The 24,946-nt window shown below is 34.5% G+C and overlaps 1 protein-coding gene across 1 annotated transcript in view; it reads left to right on the top strand.

Moving 5' to 3' along the window:
* Nucleotides 1–24,946, top strand: part of fras1 (Fraser extracellular matrix complex subunit 1) — a 121,459-nt gene that overhangs the window by 10,100 nt on the left and 86,413 nt on the right. Inside the window, exons 2-10 of the mRNA XM_062024313.1 lie at nucleotides 2,048–2,194; nucleotides 6,075–6,221; nucleotides 6,314–6,454; nucleotides 8,731–8,871; nucleotides 8,928–9,068; nucleotides 11,485–11,776; nucleotides 14,137–14,221; nucleotides 19,566–19,889; nucleotides 22,988–23,141. Coding sequence (XP_061880297.1) covers nucleotides 2,048–2,194; nucleotides 6,075–6,221; nucleotides 6,314–6,454; nucleotides 8,731–8,871; nucleotides 8,928–9,068; nucleotides 11,485–11,776; nucleotides 14,137–14,221; nucleotides 19,566–19,889; nucleotides 22,988–23,141 — 1,572 coding nt within the window. The remainder of the gene's footprint in view (nucleotides 1–2,047; nucleotides 2,195–6,074; nucleotides 6,222–6,313; nucleotides 6,455–8,730; nucleotides 8,872–8,927; nucleotides 9,069–11,484; nucleotides 11,777–14,136; nucleotides 14,222–19,565; nucleotides 19,890–22,987; nucleotides 23,142–24,946) is intronic.

The following is a 24,946-nucleotide window of genomic DNA, read 5'->3' as shown; positions in this document are numbered from 1 at the left end:
ACACAAGATGCTAACATTAGCTTGTTGTTTACACTCTAAGGTGTTCAAAACTAGCTTCCATTTCTTCGCAACTTGTTTTTAAAATGTTAAACTACTCTTTGAAATGTCAGCAATTAGTTGTTGTGCCGTGGCAGGACAAGAACTCTATTGATTTTTGAAAGCTACTTGACCCAAGATCCTAACATTAGCTTGTTGTTTACACTCTAAGGTGTTCAAAACTAGCTTCCGTTTCTTCGCAACTTGTTTTTAAAATGTTAAACTTCTCTTTGAAATGTCAGCAATTAGTTGTTGTAAGGTGGCAGGGCAAGAACTCTATTGATTTTTAGAAGCTAATTGACACAAGATGCTAACATTAGCTTGTTGTTTACACTCTAAGGTGTTCAAAACTAGCTTCCGTTTCTTCGCAACTTGTTTTTAAAATGTTAAACTTCTCTTTGAAATGTCAGCAATTAGTTGTTGTAAGGTGGCAGGGCAAGAACTCTATTGATTTTTAGAAGCTAATTGACACAAGATGCTAACATTAGCTTGTTGTTTACACTCTAAGGTGTTCAAAACTAGCTTCCGTTTCTTCGCAACTTGTTTTTAAAATGTTAAACTTCTCTTTGAAATGTCAGCAATTAGTTGTTGTAAGGTGGCAGGGCAAGAACTCTATTGATTTTTAGAAGCTAATTGACACAAGATGCTAACATTAGCTTGTTGTTTACACTCTAAGGTGTTCAAAACTAGCTTCCGTTTCTTCGCAACTTGTTTTTAAAATGTTAAACTACTCTTTGAAATGTCAGCAATTAGTTGTTGTAAGGTGGCAGGACAAGAACTCTATTGATTTTTGAAAGCTACTTGACCCAAGATCCTAACATTAGCTTGTTGTTTACACTCTAAGGTGTTCAAAACTAGCTTCCGTTTCTTCGCAACTTGTTTTTAAAATGTTAAACTTCTCTTTGAAATGTCAGCAATTAGTTGTTGTAAGGTGGCAGGGCAAGAACTCTATTGATTTTTAGAAGCAAATTGACACAAGATGCTAACATTAGCTTGTTGTTTACACTCCAAGATGTTCAAAACTAGCTTCCGTTTCTTCGCAACTTGTTTTTAAAATGTTAAACTTCTCTTTGAAATGTCAGCAATTAGTTGTTGTGCCGTGGCAGGGCAAGAACTCTATTGATTTTTAGAAGCTAATTGACACAAGATGCTAACATTAGCTTGTTGTTTACGCTCTAAGGTGTTCAAAACTAGCTTCCGTTTCTTCGCAACTTGTTTTTAAAATGTTAAACTTCTCTTTGAAATGTCAGCAATTAGTTGTTGTAAGGTGGCAGGGCAAGAACTCTATTGATTTTTAGAAGCTAATTGACACAAGATGCTAACATTAGCTTGTTGTTTACGCTCTAAGGTGTTCAAAACTAGCTTCCGTTTCTTCGCAACTTGTTTTTAAAATGTTAAACTTCTCTTTGAAATGTCAGCAATTAGTTGTTGTGCCGTGGCAGGGCAAGAACTCTATTGATTTTTGGAAGCTACTTGACCCAAGATGCTAACATTAGCTTGTTGTTTACACTCTAAGGTGTTCAAAACTAGCTTCCGTTTCTTCGCAACTTGTTTTTAAAATGTTAAACTTCTCTTTGAAATGTCAGCAATTAGTTGTTGTAAGGTGGCAGGACAAGAACTCTATTGATTTTTGGAAGCTACTTGACCCAAGATGCTAACATTAGCTTGTTGTTTACACTCTAAGGTGTTCAAAACTAGCTTCCGTTTCTTCGCAACTTGTTTTTAAAATGTTAAACTTCTCTTTGAAATGTCAGCAATTAGTTGTTGTAAGGTGGCAGGGCAAGAACTCTATTGATTTTTGGAAGCTACTTGACACAAGATGCTAACATTAGCTTGTTGTTTACACTCTAAGGTGTTCAAAACTAGCTTCCGTTTCTTCGCAACTTGTTTTTCAAATGTTAAACTTCTCTTTGAAATGTCAGCAATTAGTTGTTGTAAGGTGGCAGGACAAGAACTCTATTGGTTTTGGCAACAAGTCTCTATTGTGTATTTAACATGTTTTCTCCACTAGGATGCCACGCCTCCTGTGAGTCCTGCAGGGGGGCGGGGCCTCTTGCTTGCACTTCCTGCCACGCCCCCAATGTCCTGTTGCCCTCAGGAGTGTGTGCCGCCAGGTGTCCCCTTGGTTACCATGACAACGGCCATGGCGTCTGTCAGGGTGAGTGACACCTTGTTTATTTGTTGACAATGTTAGCATAGTTTATTTGTTGACAATGTTAGCATAGTTTATTTGTTGACAATGTTAGCATAGTTTATTTGTTGACAATGTTAGCATAGTTTATTTGTTGACAATGTTAGCATAGTTTATTTGTTGACAATGTTAGCATAGTTTATTTGTTGACAAGGTTAGCATAGTTTATTTGTTGACAATGTTAGCATAGTTTATTTGTTGACAATGTTAGCATAGTTTATTTGTTGACAATGTTAGCATAGTTTATTTGTTGACAATGTTAGCATAGTTTATTTGTTGACAATGTTAGCATAGTTTATTTGTTGACAATGTTAGCATAGTTTATTTGTTGACAAGGTTAGCATAGTTTATTTGTTGACAATGTTAGCATAGTTTATTTGTTGACAATGTTAGCACAGTTTATTTGTTGACAATGTTAGCATAGTTTATTTGTTGACAATGTTAGCATAGTTTATTTGTTGACAAGGTTAGCATAGTTTATTTGTTGACAATGTTAGCATAGTTTATTTGTTGACAATGTTAGCACAGTTTATTTGTTGACAATGTTAGCATAGTTTATTTGTTGACAATGTTAGCATTGTTTATTTGTTGACAAGGTTAGCATTGTTTATTTGTTGACAATGTTAGCATAGTTTATTTGTTGACAATGTTAGCATAGTTTATTTGTTGACAATGTTAGCATGGTTTATTTGTTGACAATGTTAGCATGGTTTATTTGTTGACAATGTTAGCATAGTTTATTTGTTGACAATGTTAGCATAGTTTATTTGTTGACAATGTTAGCATAGTTTATTTGTTGACAATGTTAGCATAGTTTATTTGTTGACAATGTTAGCATAGTTTATTTGTTGACAATGTTAGCATAGTTTATTTGTTGACAAGGTTAGCATAGTTTATTTGTTGACAATGTTAGCATAGTTTATTTGTTGACAATGTTAGCATAGTTTATTTGTTGACAAGGTTAGCATAGTTTATTTGTTGACAATGTTAGCATAGTTTATTTGTTGACAATGTTAGCACAGTTTATTTGTTGACAATGTTAGCATAGTTTATTTGTTGACAATGTTAGCATTGTTTATTTGTTGACAAGGTTAGCATTGTTTATTTGTTGACAATGTTAGCATAGTTTATTTGTTGACAATGTTAGCATAGTTTATTTGTTGACAATGTTAGCATGGTTTATTTGTTGACAATGTTAGCATGGTTTATTTGTTGACAATGTTAGCATAGTTTATTTGTTGACAATGTTAGCATAGTTTATTTGTTGACAATGTTAGCATAGTTTATTTGTTGACAATGTTAGCATAGTTTATTTGTTGACAATGTTAGCATAGTTTATTTGTTGACAATGTTAGCATAGTTTATTTGTTGACAAGGTTAGCATAGTTTATTTGTTGACAATGTTAGCATAGTTTATTTGTTGACAATGTTAGCACAGTTTATTTGTTGACAATGTTAGCATAGTTTATTTGTTGACAATGTTAGCATTGTTTATTTGTTGACAAGGTTAGCATTGTTTATTTGTTGACAATGTTAGCATAGTTTATTTGTTGACAATGTTAGCATAGTTTATTTGTTGACAATGTTAGCATGGTTTATTTGTTGACAATGTTAGCATGGTTTATTTGTTGACAATGTTAGCATAGTTTATTTGTTGACAATGTTAGCATAGTTTATTTGTTGACAATGTTAGCATAGTTTATTTGTTGACAATGTTAGCATAGTTTATTTGTTGACAATGTTAGCATAGTTTATTTGTTGACAAGGTTAGCATAGTTTATTTGTTGACAATGTTAGCATAGTTTATTTGTTGACAATGTTAGCATAGTTTATTTGTTGACAAGGTTAGCATAGTTTATTTGTTGACAATGTTAGCATAGTTTATTTGTTGACAATGTTAGCACAGTTTATTTGTTGACAATGTTAGCATAGTTTATTTGTTGACAATGTTAGCATTGTTTATTTGTTGACAAGGTTAGCATTGTTTATTTGTTGACAATGTTAGCATAGTTTATTTGTTGACAATGTTAGCATAGTTTATTTGTTGACAATGTTAGCATGGTTTATTTGTTGACAATGTTAGCATGGTTTATTTGTTGACAATGTTAGCATAGTTTATTTGTTGACAATGTTAGCATAGTTTATTTGTTGACAATGTTAGCATAGTTTATTTGTTGACAATGTTAGCATAGTTTATTTGTTGACAATGTTAGCATAGTTTATTTGTTGACAATGTTAGCATAGTTTATTTGTTGACAAGGTTAGCATAGTTTATTTGTTGACAATGTTAGCATAGTTTATTTGTTGACAATGTTAGCATAGTTTATTTGTTGACAATGTTAGCACAGTTTATTTGTTGACAATGTTAGCATAGTTTATTTGTTGACAATGTTAGCATTGTTTATTTGTTGACAAGGTTAGCATTGTTTATTTGTTGACAATGTTAGCATAGTTTATTTGTTGACAATGTTAGCATAGTTTATTTGTTGACAATGTTAGCATGGTTTATTTGTTGACAATGTTAGCATGGTTTATTTGTTGACAATGTTAGCATAGTTTATTTGTTGACAATGTTAGCATAGTTTATTTGTTGACAATGTTAGCATAGTTTATTTGTTGACAATGTTAGCATAGTTTATTTGTTGACAATGTTAGCATAGTTTATTTGTTGACAATGTTAGCATAGTTTATTTGTTGACAATGTTAGCATAGTTTATTTGTTGACAATGTTAGCATAGTTTATTTGTTGACAATGTTAGCATAGTTTATTTGTTGACAAGGTTAGCATAGTTTATTTGTTGACAATGTTAGCATAGTTTATTTGTTGACAATGTTAGCACAGTTTATTTGTTGACAATGTTAGCATAGTTTATTTGTTGACAATGTTAGCATTGTTTATTTGTTGACAAGGTTAGCATTGTTTATTTGTTGACAATGTTAGCATAGTTTATTTGTTGACAATGTTAGCATAGTTTATTTGTTGACAATGTTAGCATGGTTTATTTGTTGACAATGTTAGCATGGTTTATTTGTTGACAATGTTAGCATAGTTTATTTGTTGACAATGTTAGCATAGTTTATTTGTTGACAATGTTAGCATAGTTTATTTGTTGACAATGTTAGCATAGTTTATTTGTTGACAATGTTAGCATAGTTTATTTGTTGACAAGGTTAGCATAGTTTATTTGTTGACAATGTTAGCATAGTTTATTTGTTGACAATGTTAGCATAGTTTATTTGTTGACAAGGTTAGCATAGTTTATTTGTTGACAATGTTAGCATAGTTTATTTGTTGACAATGTTAGCATAGTTTATTTGTTGACAATGTTAGCATAGTTTATTTGTTGACAATGTTAGCATAGTTTATTTGTTGACAAGGTTAGCATAGTTTATTTGTTGACAATGTTAGCATAGTTTATTTGTTGACAATGTTAGCATAGTTTATTTGTTGACAATGTTAGCATAGTTTATTTGTTGACAATGTTAGCATAGTTTATTTGTTGACAACGTTAGCATAGTTTATTTGTTGACAATGTTAGCATAGTTTATTTGTTGACAATGTTAGCATAGTTTATTTGTTGACAATGTTAGCATAGTTTATTTGTTGACAATGTTAGCATAGTTTATTTGTTGACAATGTTAGCATAGTTTATTTGTTGACAAGGTTAGCATAGTTTATTTGTTGACAATGTTAGCATAGTTTATTTGTTGACAATGTTAGCATAGTTTATTTGTTGACAATGTTAGCATAGTTTATTTGTTGACAATGTTAGCATAGTTTATTTGTTGACAATGTTAGCATAGTTTATTTGTTGACGTTGTGTTGTTGTTGTGTTGTTGTCGTCAGCGTGCGAGCATCAATGCCTGAGGTGTGACGCGGGGGGATCGTGTACGTCATGCCGTGACCCCGCCAAGGTGCTGCAGTTTGGGGAGTGTCAGTACGACACGTGTGCCCAGCAGTACTTCCTCAACGCCACCACGCGCACCTGCACAGGTGTGCCGCTGTCGCCATGGCAACGCATCATCGACAACCTTTGTCAAGCTCAGTGTTGTGTTGTTGTGTTGTTGTTGTGTTGTTTGTGTCAGAGTGCGACTGGAGCTGCAACGCCTGCACGGGTCCTCAGCCCACCGACTGCTCGCAGTGCATGGAAGGACATGTGCTGCATGACGGGGTGTGCACCCACAAGTGTCCACCAGGGTGGTACCAGGACGGGGACACCTGCCTGGGTGGGTACACCCATCACACCACTCTCACTTGCACTCAAATGCCAACTGTTATAGAGGATCTTTGGCAAGCATTTTTGCATCTCATCCTCAAAAATATTTCCCCTTCAATAGATGATCTTTGAATAGTGTTTTTTTTTAAATAAAAATAAAAACAGATCACTACTGTCGTATCCAGGATCTTTGAGTTGTGTTTTTGAGTGTCGTCCTTAAAAACAGTGGAGCACTCCTGTCATATAAAGGATCTTTGGCAAGCTTTTTTGCATCTGATCCTCAAAAACAACTTCCCCTTCAATAGATGATCTTTGAATAGTGTTTTATTTAGTTGGTCGTTAAAAAAGCAGGCCTCTCCTGTCATATCCAGGATCTTTGAGTCGTGTTTTTGAAGTATTGTCCTTAAAAACAGTGGAGCACTCCTGTCATATAGAGGATCTTTGGCAAGCTTTTTTGCAGTCCATCCTTAAAAACAGTTTCCCCTTCAATAGATGATCTTTGAATAGTGTTTTTTTTTTTAGTAGGTCCTCAAAAACAGCGGAGCACTACTCTCGTATAGAAGATCTTTGAGTCGTGTTTTCGACGTTTTTTTCCTAACAGCGGAGCACTCCCGTCGTATAGATGATCTTTGGCAAGCATTTTTGCAGTCCATCCTCTATACAACAGAGCAAGCCTGTTGTATAGAGGATCTTTGACAAGCATTTTTGCATCTGATCCTCAAAAACAACTTCCCCTTCAATAGATGATCTTTGAATAGTGTTTTATTTAGTTGGTCGTTAAAAAAGCAGGCCTCTCCTGTCATATCCAGGATCTTTGAGTCATGTTTTGGAGTGTCGTCCTTAAAAACAGTGGAGCACTCCTGTCATATAGAGGATCTTTGGCAAGCATTTTTGCAGTCGATCCTTAAAAACAGTTTCCCCTTCAATAGATGATCTTTGAATAGTGTTTTTTTTCTTAGTAGGTCTTCAAAAACAGCGGCGCACTACTCTCGTATAGAAGATCTTTGAGTCGTGTTTTTGATGTTTTTTTCCTAACAGCGGAGCACTCCCGTCGTATAGATGATCTTTGGCAAGCTTTTTTGCAGTCCATCCTCTATACAACAGAGCAAGCCTGTTGTATAGAGGATCTTTGACTTGTGTTTTTGAAGCAATGTCTCCAAAAGAGCAGGGCGCTCCTGTCACACTAATGATCTTTGACAAGCTTTTTTGTAGTTGAGCCTCAAAAACAACTTCCCCTTCAATAGATGATCTTTGAATAGTGTTTTATTTAGTTGGTCGTTAAAAAAGCAGATCAATATTGTCGTATCCAGGATCTTTGAGTCGTGTTTTTGGAGTCCTTAAAAACAGTGGAGCACTCCTGTCATATAGAGGATCTTTGGCAAGCATTTTTGCATCTGATCCTCAAAAACAACTTCCCCTTCAATAGATGATCTTTGAATAGTGTTTTATTTAGTTGGTCATTAAAAAAGCAGATCAATATAGTCGTATCCAGGATCTTTGAGTCGTGTTTTTGAAGTGTCGTCCTTAAAAACAGTGGAGCACTCCTGTCATATAGAGGATCTTTGGCAAGCTTTTTTGCAGTCCATCCTTAAAAACAGTTTCCCCTTCAATAGATGATCTTTGAATAGTGTTTTTTTTTTAGTAGGTCCTCAAAAACAGCGCAGCACTACTCTCGTATAGAAGATCTTTGAGTCGTGTTTTTGACGTTTTTTTCCTAACAGCGGAGCACTCCCGTCGTATAGATGATCTTTGGCAAGCTTTTTTGTAGTTGAGCCTCAAAAACAACTTCCCCTTCAATAGATGATCTTTGAATAGTGTTTTATTTAGTTGGTCGTTAAAAAAGCAGATCAATATTGTCGTATCCAGGATCTTTGAGTCGTGTTTTTGAAGTATTGTCCTTAAAAACAGTGGAGCACTCCTGTCATATAGAGGATCTTTGGCAAGCTTTTTTGCAGTCCATCCTTAAAAACAGTTTCCCCTTTTTGACGTTTTTTTTCCTAACAGCGGAGCACTCCCGTCGCATAGATGATCTTTGGCAAGCATTTTTGCAGGCTTGCTCTGTTGTATAGAGGATCTTTGACTTGTGTTTTGGAAGCAATGTCTCCAAAAGAGCAGGGCGCTCCTGTCACACTAAGGATCTTTGACAAGCTTTTTTGTAGTTACCCCGTCATTAGATGATCTTTGAATGGTGTTTTTCCCCGAGGTTCCGATGTATTGCGAGCCCAAATCAAACTTCTTTCGCTAAGCTCCTCCCCCTCCTGAGCGAGTGACGCCTCCTGTCTGCAGGCTGCGATGATCTCTGCATGGAGTGCGACGGCCCCGCCCACTGCCTGCGATGCCAGCCGCCGCACGCCATCCTGCGGGGTCGCTGCGTGCTGCGATGTGGGCGTGGCTACTTCCTGGACGCCTTCGCCCACGCCTGCCAACGTAAGTCGGCGCCGCGGGGGCGGGGCAAACCCACCTTTGACCTTTGACCCTTGCAGCGTGCTCCACCGACTGCTCGCTGTGCGACGACGTGGGACGCTGCCGGGCCTGCGCACCGCCCGCCTACCTGATGGAGGGCTACTGCACCCCCGCCTGCGGGCACGGGTACTACGCCGACCGCCAGACCAGACGTTGCCATGGTAACATTTTACTTAGGGTCTGGGCGGGAGAAATGCTAACAGTTAGCACGCCAGCCGGACAGCGTCGAGTAACAAAAAATATGAGCCACAAAAGCTGGCATGCTAACGGTACTATGCTAACAATAGCATTAGTGAAATGTATGACACCTGCTAAATTAGCTTCAAAAACACTAGCATGCTCATGCTAAAATGCTAACTGTAGCAAGCGTTTCAGTGCCAAAATATATTACTCTGAGGTGAGTGCTGCAGAAATTTGTTAAGCATGCTAGCATGCTAACATTAGCATACATCAAGTACCAAAATGTGAAACTGGTATATACCTATAACATTTGCTAAAAAAAAAAAGAAGCCTACTAGCGTTAGCATGCTAACAGGTAGCATTCGTCAAGTCACAAAATATTTGACGCTGCGATGTATACCTGCAAAATTTGTCCCAAAAAAAAGCTATCATGCTAACGTTAGCATGCATCAAGTAGGAAAACATGACCCTGGAGTGTACCTAGAACATTTGCTGAAAAAGCTAGCCAACTATTGTTAGCATGCTAACAGGGTAGCATCCGTCAAGTAAGAAAATATGATTGAGTAGCTGCTAAATTAGCTAAAGAATAAATAGCATGCTAATCTTATGATGCTAAAACTTCAGCATGATATATTTTATAGTCACATTTTTCTACTTGATTTATGCTAATGTTAGCATGCTAGCATTTTAAAGAAATGTTCCAGGTACACATTGCAGAGTAATATATTTTGGTACTCGATGCATGCTACAGTTAGCATTTTAGCATAACATTAGCGTGATAGCAATTTATGCAAATGTTGCAAGTCTACACCTCAGAGTCAAATATTTTGTCACATGATGAATGCTACCTGATAGTATGCTAACATTAGTGGGCTTTCTCTTTTTTTTGTAGTAAATGTCATATTTTGGTACTGGATTTATGCTAACATTAGCATGCTAGCATTTTTTCACACATTTTACAGATACACATCACAGACTATAATATTTTGATACTTGACGCATGCTACAGTTAACATTTTAGCACGATAGCTTTTTCTGAATATTTTGCAGCTAAACACCTCAGCATCAAATATTTTCTCATTTTACGCTAGCTTTTTTTTTTTGTAAATTTTATAAGTGGTGTCATATTTTTCTACTTGATGTATGCTAATGTTAGCATGCTAGCATTTTAAACAAATGTTCCAGGTACACATTGCAGAGGAACATATTTTGATACTCGATGCATGCTACAGTTAGTATTTTAGCATCATAACATTAGCATGATAGCAATTTATGCAAATTTTGCAGTTATACACCTCATCATCAAATTTTTTTTTACTAAATTCTATAAGTGATGTCATATTTTTCCACTTGATGCACGCTAACGTTAGCATTTTAAAGAAATGTCCCAGGTACACATCGTAGAGTATTAATTTTGCTCCGTATTTTAGCATGCTAATGTTAGCATGATGGCTTTTTTATTTGCACATTTTGCAGGTATCCACCTCGGCGTCAAATATTTTGTCACATGACGAATGCTACCTGTTAGCATGCTAACCCTAGTAGGATAGCTTTTCCAGCAAATTTTAGAGGTATGCATTAGCGTCCTGATTTGGTACTTGAAGTATGCTAACTTTAGCATGTTAAATGGATATTTCAGGTAAACATTGCAGGGCAATAAAATAAGTTGCTACTTGACCCATGCTACAGTTAGTATTTTAGCATTATAATAGCATGATAGCAATTTATGCACATTTTGCAAGTATACACCTCAGAGTCAAATATTTTGTCACATGACGAATGCTATGTTAGCATGGTAGCATTTTAAAGAAATGTCCCAGGTACACATCGCAGAGTAATCATTTTGCTCCGTATTTTAGCATGCTAATGTTAGCATGATGGCTTTTTTATTAGCAAATTTTGCAGGTATCCGTCTGGGCGTCAAATATTTTGTCACATGACGAATGCTACCTGTTAGCATGCTAACCCTAGTAGGATAGCTTTTCCAGCAAATTTTAGAGGTATGCATCAGCGTTCTGATTTGGTACTTGAAGTGTGCTAACTTTAGCATGCTAATGGGATATTTCAGGTAAACATCGCAGGGTAATAATATAAGTTGCTACTTGACGGGTGGTATTTTAATATGCTAACATTAGCACGTTAGCTTTTTATAGCGGATTTAGCAGTGTCTTATATTTTGTTATGCTAACTGTAGTCACGCTATTGTTAGCGTGCTAGCTTATTGAGGTCATTTTGCTCCTATTTTTGTTGTTGCTTGACGCTACCTAGCCACGTGCTAACTGTTAGCATTTGTGGCTCTTCAGCCATTTTTGTAGTTGTATTTGCCGGGTGAAAAGCACCACAATGGTGGGCGCGCCCTCGCTCCGTCCGCTAATTGCGTCTTTCTGCGCTCGTCAGCAAACAGCAGCCCCCCCTTCCTCCACGTCAACGGCTCCCTGCTGGTTCCTCTGGGCGGCTCCGTCCCGCTGGGCCCGACTCTGCTGCCGGTGCAGGACCAGGACAGTCCCCCGCAGGCGCTGGTCTTCCGGCTGGTGCGCCGTCCCGCCAACGGCCGACTGGTCGTCCTGGGCGACGAGGAGGCGGAGCCAAAGGCGGAGGAGGGTCGCGAGCTGACGGAGGAAGATTCTTTCACGTGGAAGCAGTTAGAAGGAGGTCGAGTCCACTTCCAACACTTCAGGGACAAAAGCAGGTGAGCACGCCACAACCTTTATTTATCTCACTTTTATTTAACAACTTATTTATAAAATCACAAAGTTATTGAAAAAAAAAATATATATATATATATAATAACTTAAAAAATAGGCTTTTATTATTGTACTATTATTTTTTATTATCTACAACAATTAATACATCAATAAAATTAATAAATACATAACATTAAAATAAACAGTAACAAAAAAAATTATATATATATATATATGTTTTTATGATTATATTTTCGTATTTAAAAAATCAATAAAATGAATAAATACATAACATTAAAATAAACAATAAAAAAATATACATATATGTGTTTTTATTTTTTATGATTGTTATTTTCGTATTTAAAAAATAAATACGTCAATAAAATGAATAAAAACATGAACTTATTATTTTCTATTGTTTTATTATCATTTTATTATTAAAACAAATAAATACATTACCCAAATAAAAAATAAAAATATATAAAATAAATAAAAAATAAATACATACAATAAAAAAGTGAAATATACTTTTATTTTTATTGTTTCATTATTATCATTTTAAGATTAAAACAAATGACTGCATGAATAAAATAAAAAATAAATACATAAAATATGTTTTTATTTATTATTATTTTTGTATTTAAAAAATAAATACATCAATAAAATGAATAAAAACATAAAAGCTAAAATAAAAAACAAATATATGATTGTAGTAGTCTGTTTGTTTCAATTCTTATTTTTTATCTTTATTACTACTAATTTATTTTTATTCCATATTTGTTTCCACTACCGCGCCTAAGTTGGAGTCCTTATATGCAAATATAATGACAATAAAGTCCATTATATTCTATTCTCTTCTATTCTAATTTATCACTATGACTTTATTAATTTAAAAAAATAAATATATATATATATAATGAAAATAAAAACTAAATACATACGATAAAGAAAAAAGTATTAATTTTAATTTGTTTATTGTTTTAATATTGTCATTTTATTATTAAAAGAAATAAATACTCAAATAAAAAAAATAAAGACATAAAATATACGATAAATAAAACAGTAAATACATACAATAAAAACTTGGAAAAATATAAAAATATGATTTCATTAATTGAAAAAATTAAAAGTATAACAAATAAAAACTAAATACATACAATAGAAAATACAGGTCTAATTTTACTATTTTGTTGTTTTAATGTTGTAATTTTATTATTAAAACAAATACATTACTCAAATAAAAAATGTAATACATAAAATATATAATAAATAAAAAAAAAATACATACAATAAAAATGTAAAATGTACTTTTATTTTTATTGTTTCATTATTATAATTGTATGATTAAAACAAATAATTACATGAAAAAACAAACAATAAATACATAAAATATGTTTATTTTTTGTGATTATTATTTTAGTATTTAAAAAATAAATACATCAATAAAATTCAAAGTTAAAAAGCTAAAATAAAAAACAAATATATGATTGTATTAATTAATTTATCATTATGACTTTTTTAATTAAACATTTTATATATAGGTAAAATAAAAACTAAATACATACAATAAAAAAGTATTTTTTTAAATCGATTTAATATTGTCATTTTATTATTAAAACAAATAAATACATTACAATACATATGATAACTAAAACAATAATTACGTACAATAAAAACTTTAAAAAATAGGATTTTATTCATGCAAAAATACAACTAAAATAAAAATTAAATGCATATAATAAAAAAGTATAATTTTATTATTTTTATTGTTTTAATATTGTAATTGTATTATTAAAACAAATAAATACATTACTCAAATAAAACATGAGTACATAAAATGTATAATAAATACATACAATAAAATAAATATGATTTTATTATTTTTTTTGGTATTATCATAATCATTTTATTATTAAAACAAATAAATACAGTACTCAAAGAAGTAAGCCATAAAATATATAATGAATAAATAAATACATACAGTAAAAGAGTACAATATAATTGTATTATTTTTATTTGTTTCATTATTATCATTTTATGATTAAAACAAATAACTACATAAATAAAATATATAATAAATAATACATAATAAAAACAACAAATAGGTAAAAAAAATATATATTATTGTTTTTATTATTATTGATATTATTATTATTTTTTATTTTTTTTAAATACATTAGAAAAATGAGATAAAATGTACACTTTGAATACACACCAAAGTTTGCTGGAGGAGTGTTGGCTTCATCCCCGCCCTGAGGCATTGTGGGTAATAAGCCGTGTGCGCTGGACCATGGAAAGTAACAACTTCAGCCTTTTATGCACTCGACCTCTGACCCGTGCTTGTATTTTCTCTCGCACTCTCCAGGAGCGGGGAGTTCCTTCTCCGTGCGGCCGACCCTCAGCTGCTCTCTCAGAGTCAAAGCGTCCAAGTTCAAGCCGTGTCCATGCAGGTAGGACCACGCGCACGAGTGCTGCGGCCACCGGGGAGCGGCGGTTCATCGGACGACAACGTGAGAGTGGAACATAACTTAGAGTAGTCCGTGTGCAGCTGCTACACGCTCATTAGCATGTGGACCACTCTCGCACTCAGTGAACCGCAGCTCCCCCCAGTGGCGGGAGCACTCGTGCAGACTACAAATGGATTTTTAAAAATTGATTTTTATAAAAAATTTAAGATGAAGTGATATCCATTTTTGGAAATGAGTTGATGAAGAATCGAGATGATTAAGAATGTTTCTTTTTTTTTATGCACCCTTAATATCTAATCAGTCCTTTTTGAGTCCTGGGGAGATGATGTCATCCTGGCAATGTTTTATTTGGAATAAACATTTCAATTAAACTTTTTCAAAATTTCTTCTGCTTGCATGGAGATGGACTAAAAATTTATTTTTAAATATATATATATATATATATATATATATATATATATATATATATATATATATATATATATATATATATATATATATATATATATATATAAAATAATATAATAATAATAATTAATATTATTAATATTAATTAATACCTTAATTAATATTAATAATAATAATTATATATATATATATATATTGGTACCGGTACCAAAATGTATTTCAATACTTCTGTAAATAAAAGGGACCACAAAAAATGTCATTATTGTCTTTATTTGAACAAAAAATGTTAGTGTACATCAGGGGTCAGCAACCTTTTTGGAACCAAGAGCTACTTCTTGGGTAGTGATTAATGCGAAGGGCTACCAGTTTGATACACACTTCAATAAATTGCCAGAAATAGCCAATTTGCTCAATTTACCTTTAACTCTATGTTAATATTAATAATTAATGATATTTACACTTAATTGAACGGTTCAAAAGAGGAGAAAACACACAAAAAAAATGACAATTAAATTTTGAAACATAGTTTATCTTCAATTTCGACTCTTTAAAATTCAAAATTCAACCGAAAAAAAAGAAGAGAAAAACTAGCTAATTCGAATCTTTTTGAAAAAATTTAAAAAATATTTTATAGAACATCATTAGTAATTTTTCCTGATTAAGATTAATTTTAGAATTTTGATGACATGTTTTAAATAGGTTAAAATCCAATCTACACTTTGTTAGAATATATAACAAATTGGACCAAGCTATATTTCTAACAAAGACAAATCATTATTTCTTCTAGATTTTCCATGACAAAAATTTTAAAAGAAATTCAAAAGACTTTGAAATAAGGTTTAAATTTGATTCTACAGATTTTCTAGATTTGCCAGAATATTTTTTTTGAATTTTAATCATAATAAGTTTGAAGAAATATTTCACAAATATTCTTCGTCGAAAAAACAGAAGCTAAAATGAAGAATTAAATTAAAATGTATTTATTATTCTTTGCAAAAAAAAAAAAAAAATTACTTGAACATTGATTTAAATTGTCAGGAAAGAAGAGGAAGGAATTTAAAAGGTAAAAAGGTATATGTGTTTAAAAATCCTAAAATCAGTTTTAATGTTGTATTTTTTCTCTAAAATTGTCTTTCTGAAAGTTATAAGAAGCAAAGTAAAACAAATTAATGAATTTATTTAAACAAGTGAAGACCTAGTCTTTAAAATATTTTCTTGGATTTTTATTATTATTATTCTATTTGAGTTTTGTCTCTCTTATGTAGGGATGGATATGTAGCCTAGTTGTGTACTAACATGATAACATGATACATTGGGATGGATTTGTAGCCTAGTTGTGTACTAACATGATAATATGATACATTGGGATGGATATGTAGCCTAGTTGTGTACTAACATCTAGTTGTGTACTAACATCTAGTTGTGTACTAACATGATACATTGGGATGGATTTGTAGCCTAGTTGTGTACTAACATGATAATATGATACATTGGGATGGATATGTAGCCTAGTTGTGTACTAACATCTAGTTGTGTACTAACATCTAGTTGTGTACTAACATGATAAAACAAATAGGCTTCTGGCCTAAAACCTTGAAAATCCGCCGAGTTGTTGCAGTGACAGAATGTATACATTACAATACATATAACTAAAACAATAAATACGTACAATAAAAACTTTAAAAAATAGGATTTTATTCATGCAAAAATACAACTAAAATAAAAATTAAATGCATACAATAAAAAAGTATAATTTTATTATTTTTATTGTTTTAATATTGTAATTGTATTATTAAAACAAATAAATACATTACTCAATTGAAACATGAATACATAAAATGTATGATAAATACATACAATAAAATAAATATGATTTTATTATTTTTTTAATTTTATTTTTATCATTTTAGTATTAAAACAAATAAATACAGTACTCAAATAAAGAATTAAAAATGTCGGGCAAAGCGAGACCAGCTTGCTAGTAAATAAATACAATTTAAAAAATGGAGGCAGCTCACTGGTAAGTGCTGCTATTTGTAGAACAGGCCAGCGGGCTACTCATCTGGTCCTTACGGGCTACCTGGTGCCCGCGTTGGTGACCCCTGACCTACATGAAACATGTTTATTATTGTCATTTAGTCCTTCAATAAAATATACTAGACAACTTGTCTTTTAGTAGTAAGTAAACAAACAAAGACTCCTAATTAGTAACATATTGTGTCATTTATACACCTATTATTTTGTACACATTATGAGGGACAAACTGTAAAAAATTGATTATTAATCGACTTGTTCATTTACTGTTAATATCTGCTTATTTTCTCTTTGAACATGTTCTATCTACACTTCTGTTCAAATGTAATAATCACTTATTCTTCTCTTCTTTGATACTTGACATTAGTTTTGGACGATACCACACATTTAGGTATGGATCATGTCGATACCAAGTAGTTCCAGGATCATACATTGGTCATATTCAAAGTCCTCATGTGTCCAGGGATATATTTACTGACTTTATAAACATAATATACATTTAAAAAAAGGAAAAAAGATTGTGTGGTTCTAAAAAATATCGATGTAATCATAGTAGTATCGACTAGATACGCTCTTGTACTTGGTATCATTACAGTGGATGTTAGGTGTAGATCCACCCATGGCGTTTGTTTACATTGTGACGGCGGTGAGCTATTGTATCCTCCTACGCTGTGTAGTGAAGCATGTTTAGCTATTCCTCGTCCTCCAGTGATAATGGTACCTGTAAGGAACGTTATTGTCGCCATGGAGACCAGGATTAGTGATTTAGAAGTAGCTAAAACACTGCAGACTGAGGATGGACTTTAGCCTGAGGGTGTTTCCGTGTTATAACTTCACCTTTATCTTGACACCAACATGCATCCACTCTCCCTTTTCTGTCTACACACTGTGTCTGCTTGTAAGTACTCTGTGTGTGTGCGCTGCCATACATGCTCCTCTGCTTTTCTGTCTACACACTGTGTCTGCTTGTAAGTACTCTGTGTGTGTGCACTGCCATACATGCTCCTCTGCTCCTAAAAGCAGCAATGTCATGACTGTAAAATAAATCAATAAATGGGGAGCTGGTACTTTTCAAACAGAGTATAGTACCGTTTTTCATTCATTAGTACTGCAATACTATACTAGTACTGGTACACCGCGTGTATATGTATATATATATATATGTGTATGTGTGTGTGTGTGTGTGTGTGTGTGTATAATAGTGTCACCTCCATGCAAGTACACAAAAGTAGAGAAAAGTGTCAACACAGGAAATATTTCTTTACCCAGTCTGCTTTTGTCCTGATACCTCACCCCCCTCCCCCCTCACCTGATGACCTGTCAGACAAGTCAATGCACCTTTTGTTCACCTGCTTGACTTGTCTCAACCTGCACACACACACTCACACACACACACACACACACACACACACACACACACACACACACAGGATGTGGGTGGTCTATGGGGGTCTCCTGGTCTGTCTCCTACTGATAATTGTTCAAAGTCAAGACACTTCGCGTGGGTGTGTGTGTGTGTGTGTGTGTGTGTGTGTGTGTGTGTGTGTGTGTGTGTGTGTGTGTGTGTGTGTGTGTGTGTGTGTGTGTGTGTGTGTGTGTGTGTGTGTGTGTGTGTGTGTGTGTGTGTGGTTAGTGTGTGGTTAGTGTGTGTGAGTGTGAGTGTGTGGTTAGTGTGGTTAGTGTGTGTGAGTGTGTGGTTAGTGTGTGTGTGTGTGTGCGTGTGGTGTGGTTAGTGTGTGTGTGTGTGTGTGTGTGTGGTTAGTGTGTGTTTGTGTGGTTAGCGTGTGTGGTTAGTGTGTGTGTGTGTGTGGTTAGTGTGTGCGTGTGGTGTGTGCGTGTGGTGTGTGTGTGTGTGTGGTTAGTGTGTGTGTGTGGTCAGTGTGTGTGTGTGTGTGTGGTTAGTGTGTGCGTGTGGTGTGTGTGTGTGTGTGTGCGTGTGGTTAGTGTGTGTGTGCGTGTGGTGTGTGTGTGGTTAGTGTGTGTGTGTGTGTGTGGTTAGTGTGTGTGTGTGTGTGTGTGTGTGTGTGTGTGTGTGTGTGTGTGTGGTTAGTGTGTGTGTGTGTGTGTGTGTGGTTAGTGTGTGTGTGGTTAGTGTGTGTGTGTGGTTAGTGTGTGTGGTTAGTGTGTGTGTGTGTGTGTGTGTGTGTGTGTGTGTGTGTGTGTGTGTGTGTGTGTGTGTGTGTGTGTGTGTGTGTGTGTGTCAGTCCAACTTTCAGCGCTAACTCTTTAAGCCAATGAATCAGACCTGAGAGTCATATAAGTTGCTAACTGATGCTAACTGTTAGCATATTAACTTTTTCAGCTAATTTTACACCTCAACATCATATCATGCTAACGTGCTAACCTCAGAGTCACACATGTTGCTATGTTACATTACACATGCTCACTGTTAGCATGTTGACTTTGTCGTTAGCTCATTTTACAAGCGTGCACCTCAGAGTCATATAATGCTAACGTTAGTGTGCTAACTTTTTAAGCTAATTTTTCAGCCGTGCGCCTCCTATAACTTGGTGTGTTACCCATGCTAACTTTTAGCATGTTAGCTTTTTTAGCAAATTTTACCAGCATACACCTCAAAATCATATAATGCTAACGTTAGCGCGCTAACTTTTTAAGCCAATTCTTCTGCCGTACACCTTAGTCATATTTATTGGTACGTTACCTATGCTATGTGTTAGCATGTTAACCTTTTTAGCAAATTTTACAAGCATACACCTCAAAGTCATATGATGCTAACGTTAGCGTGCTAACTTTTTAAGCCAATTCTTCAGCCACACACATCACAGTCCTATATTTTGGTAGGTTACATATGCTAAGTGTTAGCATTTAGTCCACATGTAGCAGTAGTAGTGATTCAGGTCTCACATGAAGTATTCTGTTCCAGCCTCCGAGGGTCCTGACTTTAGCCCCCCTGCTGGTGGACGGCCCCGGGGCCACGGCGACCCTCACCAAGTCCGTCCTGCTGGTGGACGACCCCGACAACCCGGCCGATGTCCTGGTCATGGTCCTGGAGCCGCCCGGTCACGGCCGCCTGACTCGGGTCCACGGCGACCGGGTCCTGGGCCGCTTCAAGCTGGACGAGCTCTCCCGGGAGCAGGTCCAGTACGTCCATGACGGGTCGGGGGCCGCCCAGGACCACATGGTGCTGCAGGTCAATGACGGACACGCCTACCAGAACATTCTGCTGCGGGTCCTCATCAGCCAGGAGGTAAGAACTTTCAACGGTCTATGAGTTATACACCTCAGCGTCATGTATTTTTTTACTTGACAATAAATAAAAGTACATGTGTCAGACAGGAAGTGTAGTTGAAGAAGTAAATAAATAAATAAAAGTACATGTGTCAGACAGGAAGTGTAGTTGAAGAAGTAAATAAATAAATAAATAAAAGTACATGTCAGACAGGAAGTGTAGCTGAAGAAGTAAATAAATAAATAAAAGTACATGTGTCAGACAGGAAGTGCACTTGAAGAAGTAAATAAATAAATAAAAGTACATGTGTCAGACAGGAAGTGCAGTTGAAGAAGTAAATAAATAAATAAAAGTACATGTGTCAGACAGGAAGTGTAGTTGAAGAAGTAAATAAATAAATAAAAGTACATGTGTCAGACAGGAAGTGCAGTTGAAGAAGTAAATAAATAAATAAAAGTACATGTGTCAGACAGGAAGTGTAGTTGAAGAAGTAAATAAATAAATAAAAGTACATGTGTCAGACAGGAAGTGTACTTGAAGAAGTAAATAAATAAATAAAAGTACATGTGTCAGACAGGAAGTGTAGTTGAAGAAGTAAATAAATAAATAAAAGTACATGTGTCAGACAGGAAGTGTAGTTGAAGAAGTAAATAAATAAATAAAAGTACATGTGTCAGACAGGAAGTGTATTTGAAGAAGTAAATAAATAAATAAAAGTACATGTGTCAGACAGGAAGTGTAGTTGAAGAAGTAAATAAATAAATAAATAAAAGTACATGTGTCAGACAGGAAGTGTAGTTGAAGAAGTAAATAAATAAATAAAAGTACATGTGTCAGACAGGAAGTGTAGTTGAAGAAGTAAATAAATAAATAAAAGTACATGTGTCAGACAGGAAGTGTACTTGAAGAAGTAAATAAATAAATAAAAGTACATGTGTCAGACAGGAAGTGCAGTTGAAGAAGTAAATAAATAAATAAAAGTACATGTGTCAGACAGGAAGTGTAGTTGAAGAAGTAAATAAATAAATAAAAGTACATGTGTCAGACAGGAAGTGTAGTTGAAGAAGTAAATAAATAAATAAAAGTACATGTGTCAGACAGGAAGTGTACTTGAAGAAGTAAATAAATAAATAAAAGTACATGTGTCAGACAGGAAGTGTAGTTGAAGAAGTAAATAAATAAATAAAAGTACATGTGTCAGACAGGAAGTGCAGTTGAAGAAGTAAATAAATAAATAAAAGTACATGTGTCAGACAGGAAGTGCAGTTGAAGAAGTAAATAAATAAATAAAAGTACATGTGTCAGACAGGAAGTGTAGTTGAAGAAGTAAATAAATAAATAAAAGTACATGTGTCAGACAGGAAGTGTAGTTGAAGAAGTAAATAAATAAATAAAAGTACATGTGTCAGACAGGAAGTGTAGTTGAAGAAGTAAATAAATAAATAAAAGTACATGTGTCAGACAGGAAGTGTAGTTGAAGAAGTAAATAAATAAATAAAAGTACATGTGTCAGACAGGAAGTGTAGTTGAAGAAGTAAATAAATAAATAAAAGTACATGTGTCAGACAGGAAGTGTACTTGAAGAAGTAAATAAATAAATAAAAGTACATGTGTCAGACAGGAAGTGCAGTTGAAGAAGTAAATAAATAAATAAAAGTACATGTGTCAGACAGGAAGTGTAGTTGAAGAAGTAAATAAATAAATAAAAGTACATGTGTCAGACAGGAAGTGTAGTTGAAGAAGTAAATAAATAAATAAAAGTACATGTGTCAGACAGGAAGTGTAGTTGAAGAAGTAAATAAATAAATAAAAGTACATGTGTCAGACAGGAAGTGTACTTGAAGAAGTAAATAAATAAATAAAAGTACATGTGTCAGACAGGAAGTGTAGTTGAAGAAGTAAATAAATAAATAAAAGTACATGTGTCAGACAGGAAGTGTAGTTGAAGAAGTAAATAAATAAATAAAAGTACATGTGTCAGACAGGAAGTGTAGTTGAAGAAGTAAATAAATAAATAAAAGTACATGTGTCAGACAGGAAGTGTACTTGAAGAAGTAAATAAATAAATAAAAGTACATGTGTCAGACAGGAAGTGCAGTTGAAGAAGTAAATAAATAAATAAAAGTACATGTGTCAGACAGGAAGTGTAGTTGAAGAAGTAAATAAATAAATAAAAGTACATGTGTCAGACAGGAAGTGTAGTTGAAGAAGTAAATAAATAAATAAAAGTACATGTGTCAGACAGGAAGTGTAGTTGAAGAAGTAAATAAATAAATAAAAGTACATGTGTCAGACAGGAAGTGTACTTGAAGAAGTAAATAAATAAATAAAAGTACATGTGTCAGACAGGAAGTGCAGTTGAAGAAGTAAATAAATAAATAAAAGTACATGTGTCAGACAGGAAGTGTAGTTGAAGAAGTAAATAAATAAATAAAAGTACATGTGTCAGACAGGAAGTGTAGTTGAAGAAGTAAATAAATAAATAAAAGTACATGTGTCAGACAGGAAGTGTAGTTGAAGAAGTAAATAAATAAATAAAAGTACATGTGTCAGACAGGAAGTGTACTTGAAGAAGTAAATAAATAAATAAAAGTACATGTGTCAGACAGGAAGTGTAGTTGAAGAAGTAAATAAATAAATAAAAGTACATGTGTCAGACAGGAAGTGTAGTTGAAGAAGTAAATAAATAAATAAAAGTACATGTGTCAGACAGGAAGTGTAGTTGAAGAAGTAAATAAATAAATAAAAGTACATGTGTCAGACAGGAAGTGTAGTTGAAGAAGTAAATAAATAAATAAAAGTACATGTGTCAGACAGGAAGTGTACTTGAAGAAGTAAATAAATAAATAAAAGTACATGTGTCAGACAGGAAGTGTAGTTGAAGAAGTAAATAAATAAATAAAAGTACATGTGTCAGACAGGAAGTGTAGTTGAAGAAGTAAATAAATAAATAAAAGTACATGTGTCAGACAGGAAGTGTAGTTGAAGAAGTAAATAAATAAATAAAAGTACATGTGTCAGACAGGAAGTGCAGTTGAAGAAGTAAATAAAAGTTGTACAAGTAGAAAGTAGAGGAAGTGACTTTCTGAATCCTTGATTGTGATTGGTTGTTGCAGGCGTGGCCTCACCTGCGCTCTGTGCCTCACACCTGGGTGAAGGAGGGCGGGATGGTGCGCCTGAACAGGAAGTACCTGCGGGCCCACTTCCTGGGGGTCAGCGCTGACCACGTCCTTTACACCATCCTGACCTCGCATGCACCACCCAGATATGGTACTACTCTTCTCTCTATTCCCTAAATCACCTGATATTACATCACCTGATACTAAATCACCTGATATTACATCACCTGATATTACATCACCTGATACTAAATCACCTGATATTACATCACCTGATACTAAATCACCTGATATTACATCAGTTGATGTAATATCAGGTGATTTAGTACTATATCATATTACATCACCTGATATTACATAACCTGATACCAAATCACCTGATATTACATCAGCTGATGTAATATCAGGTGATTTAGTACTATATCATATTACATCACCTGATATTACATAACCTGATACCAAATCACCTGATATTACATCAGCTGATGTAATATCAGGTGATTTAGTACTATATCATATTACATCACCTGATATTACATCAGCTGATATTACATCACCTGATATTACATCACCTGATACTACATTACCTGATATTATATCAGCTGATATTGCATCACCTGATATTACATCAGCTGATATTACATCAGCTGATACTAAATCACCTGATATTACATCAGCTGATATTACATCAGCTGATATTACATCACCTGATACTAAATCACCTGGTATTACATCAGCTGATATTAAATTAGCTGATATTAAATCGGCTGAAATGAAACCGGCTGATATTAAATCAGCTGATATTAGGGTGTGAACATAGCATTTATGTACCTCCCCTATGTTTCTTTACCATGGTGCCACAACAATGGTCCCTGCTCAGGTGTAATACACTTTTCCACCACACGTGGCAGTAATGACAACATCACACAAGGTACTCAGGTGTAATACACTTTTCCACCACATGTGGCAGTAATGACAACATCACACAAGGTACTCAGGTGTAATACACTTTTCCACCACATGTGGCAGTAATGACAACATCACACAAGGTACTCAGGTGTAATACACTTTTCCACCACACGTGGCAGTAATGACAACATCACACAAGGTACTCAGGTGTAATACACTTTTCCACCACATGTGGCAGTAATGACAACATCACACAAGGTACTCAGGTGTAATACACTTTTCCACCACACGTGGCAGTAATGACAACATCACACAAGGTACTCAGGTGTAATACACTTTTCCACCATTTTCCTTACAATTCTTATACTAAATTGCAAGAATTGTGTTGGCTGGAGAATTGATTCTGAATGGAATCACCGCCCGGGAATGGGAGTGGGATGGAATGGTTCAGTGCCCAAAGGTTGACGCCTCTGTTAGCATTTGCAGGGATGACATACCTACAACACGTTAGATGCACTTGTGTTTACTTCATGGTGTGTTTTTTTTGGCTTTTTGTCGCGCCCTACAAAGTGTTTATACTGTAAGTACTGTACTTATTACGCAGCCGCTGTTTGATTGTGACGTGCATCTTAGTTATTAGCACATTAGGAGGTGTTGAAGTGAGTATGGCAAGTTGCTAATGCTAACCAGTAGCATGTCAATGGCAAAGCCCATGTATGTTAGCATCAAGCTAGTGCCATTGTGGAAATGTGGAGCCTGCATAGATCAGTGCTTGTACTCGTGTAATTAGTAGTCGTGCTACGCTGCGCCGTGTTTGGGACACGTCCCGAGTCGTGAGGCAAACAGATGGCGCTCACTTCTGGTGTCAGAGCTTTTCTGCCTGTCACTCACACGCAGCGGATGCAGCCCAGACCCACTGGCAAGACGTGTGTGGAAGGTTGTTAGCAAAGAAGAGGAGTTTTATACTTTTTGTTGTCTTATGGAAAGTTTTCTGCAAAATTTATGTCAGTTTTTGTGACTTGTGAATGGTCATAATGATAACAAAAA

The sequence above is a fragment of the Entelurus aequoreus genome, linkage group LG17 (assembly GCF_033978785.1).
Source record: "Entelurus aequoreus isolate RoL-2023_Sb linkage group LG17, RoL_Eaeq_v1.1, whole genome shotgun sequence".
Taxonomy (NCBI): domain Eukaryota; kingdom Metazoa; phylum Chordata; class Actinopteri; order Syngnathiformes; family Syngnathidae; genus Entelurus; species Entelurus aequoreus.
Note: the sequence above shows the minus strand (reverse complement) of the source record. Positions and strands in the feature narration are given on the sequence as shown.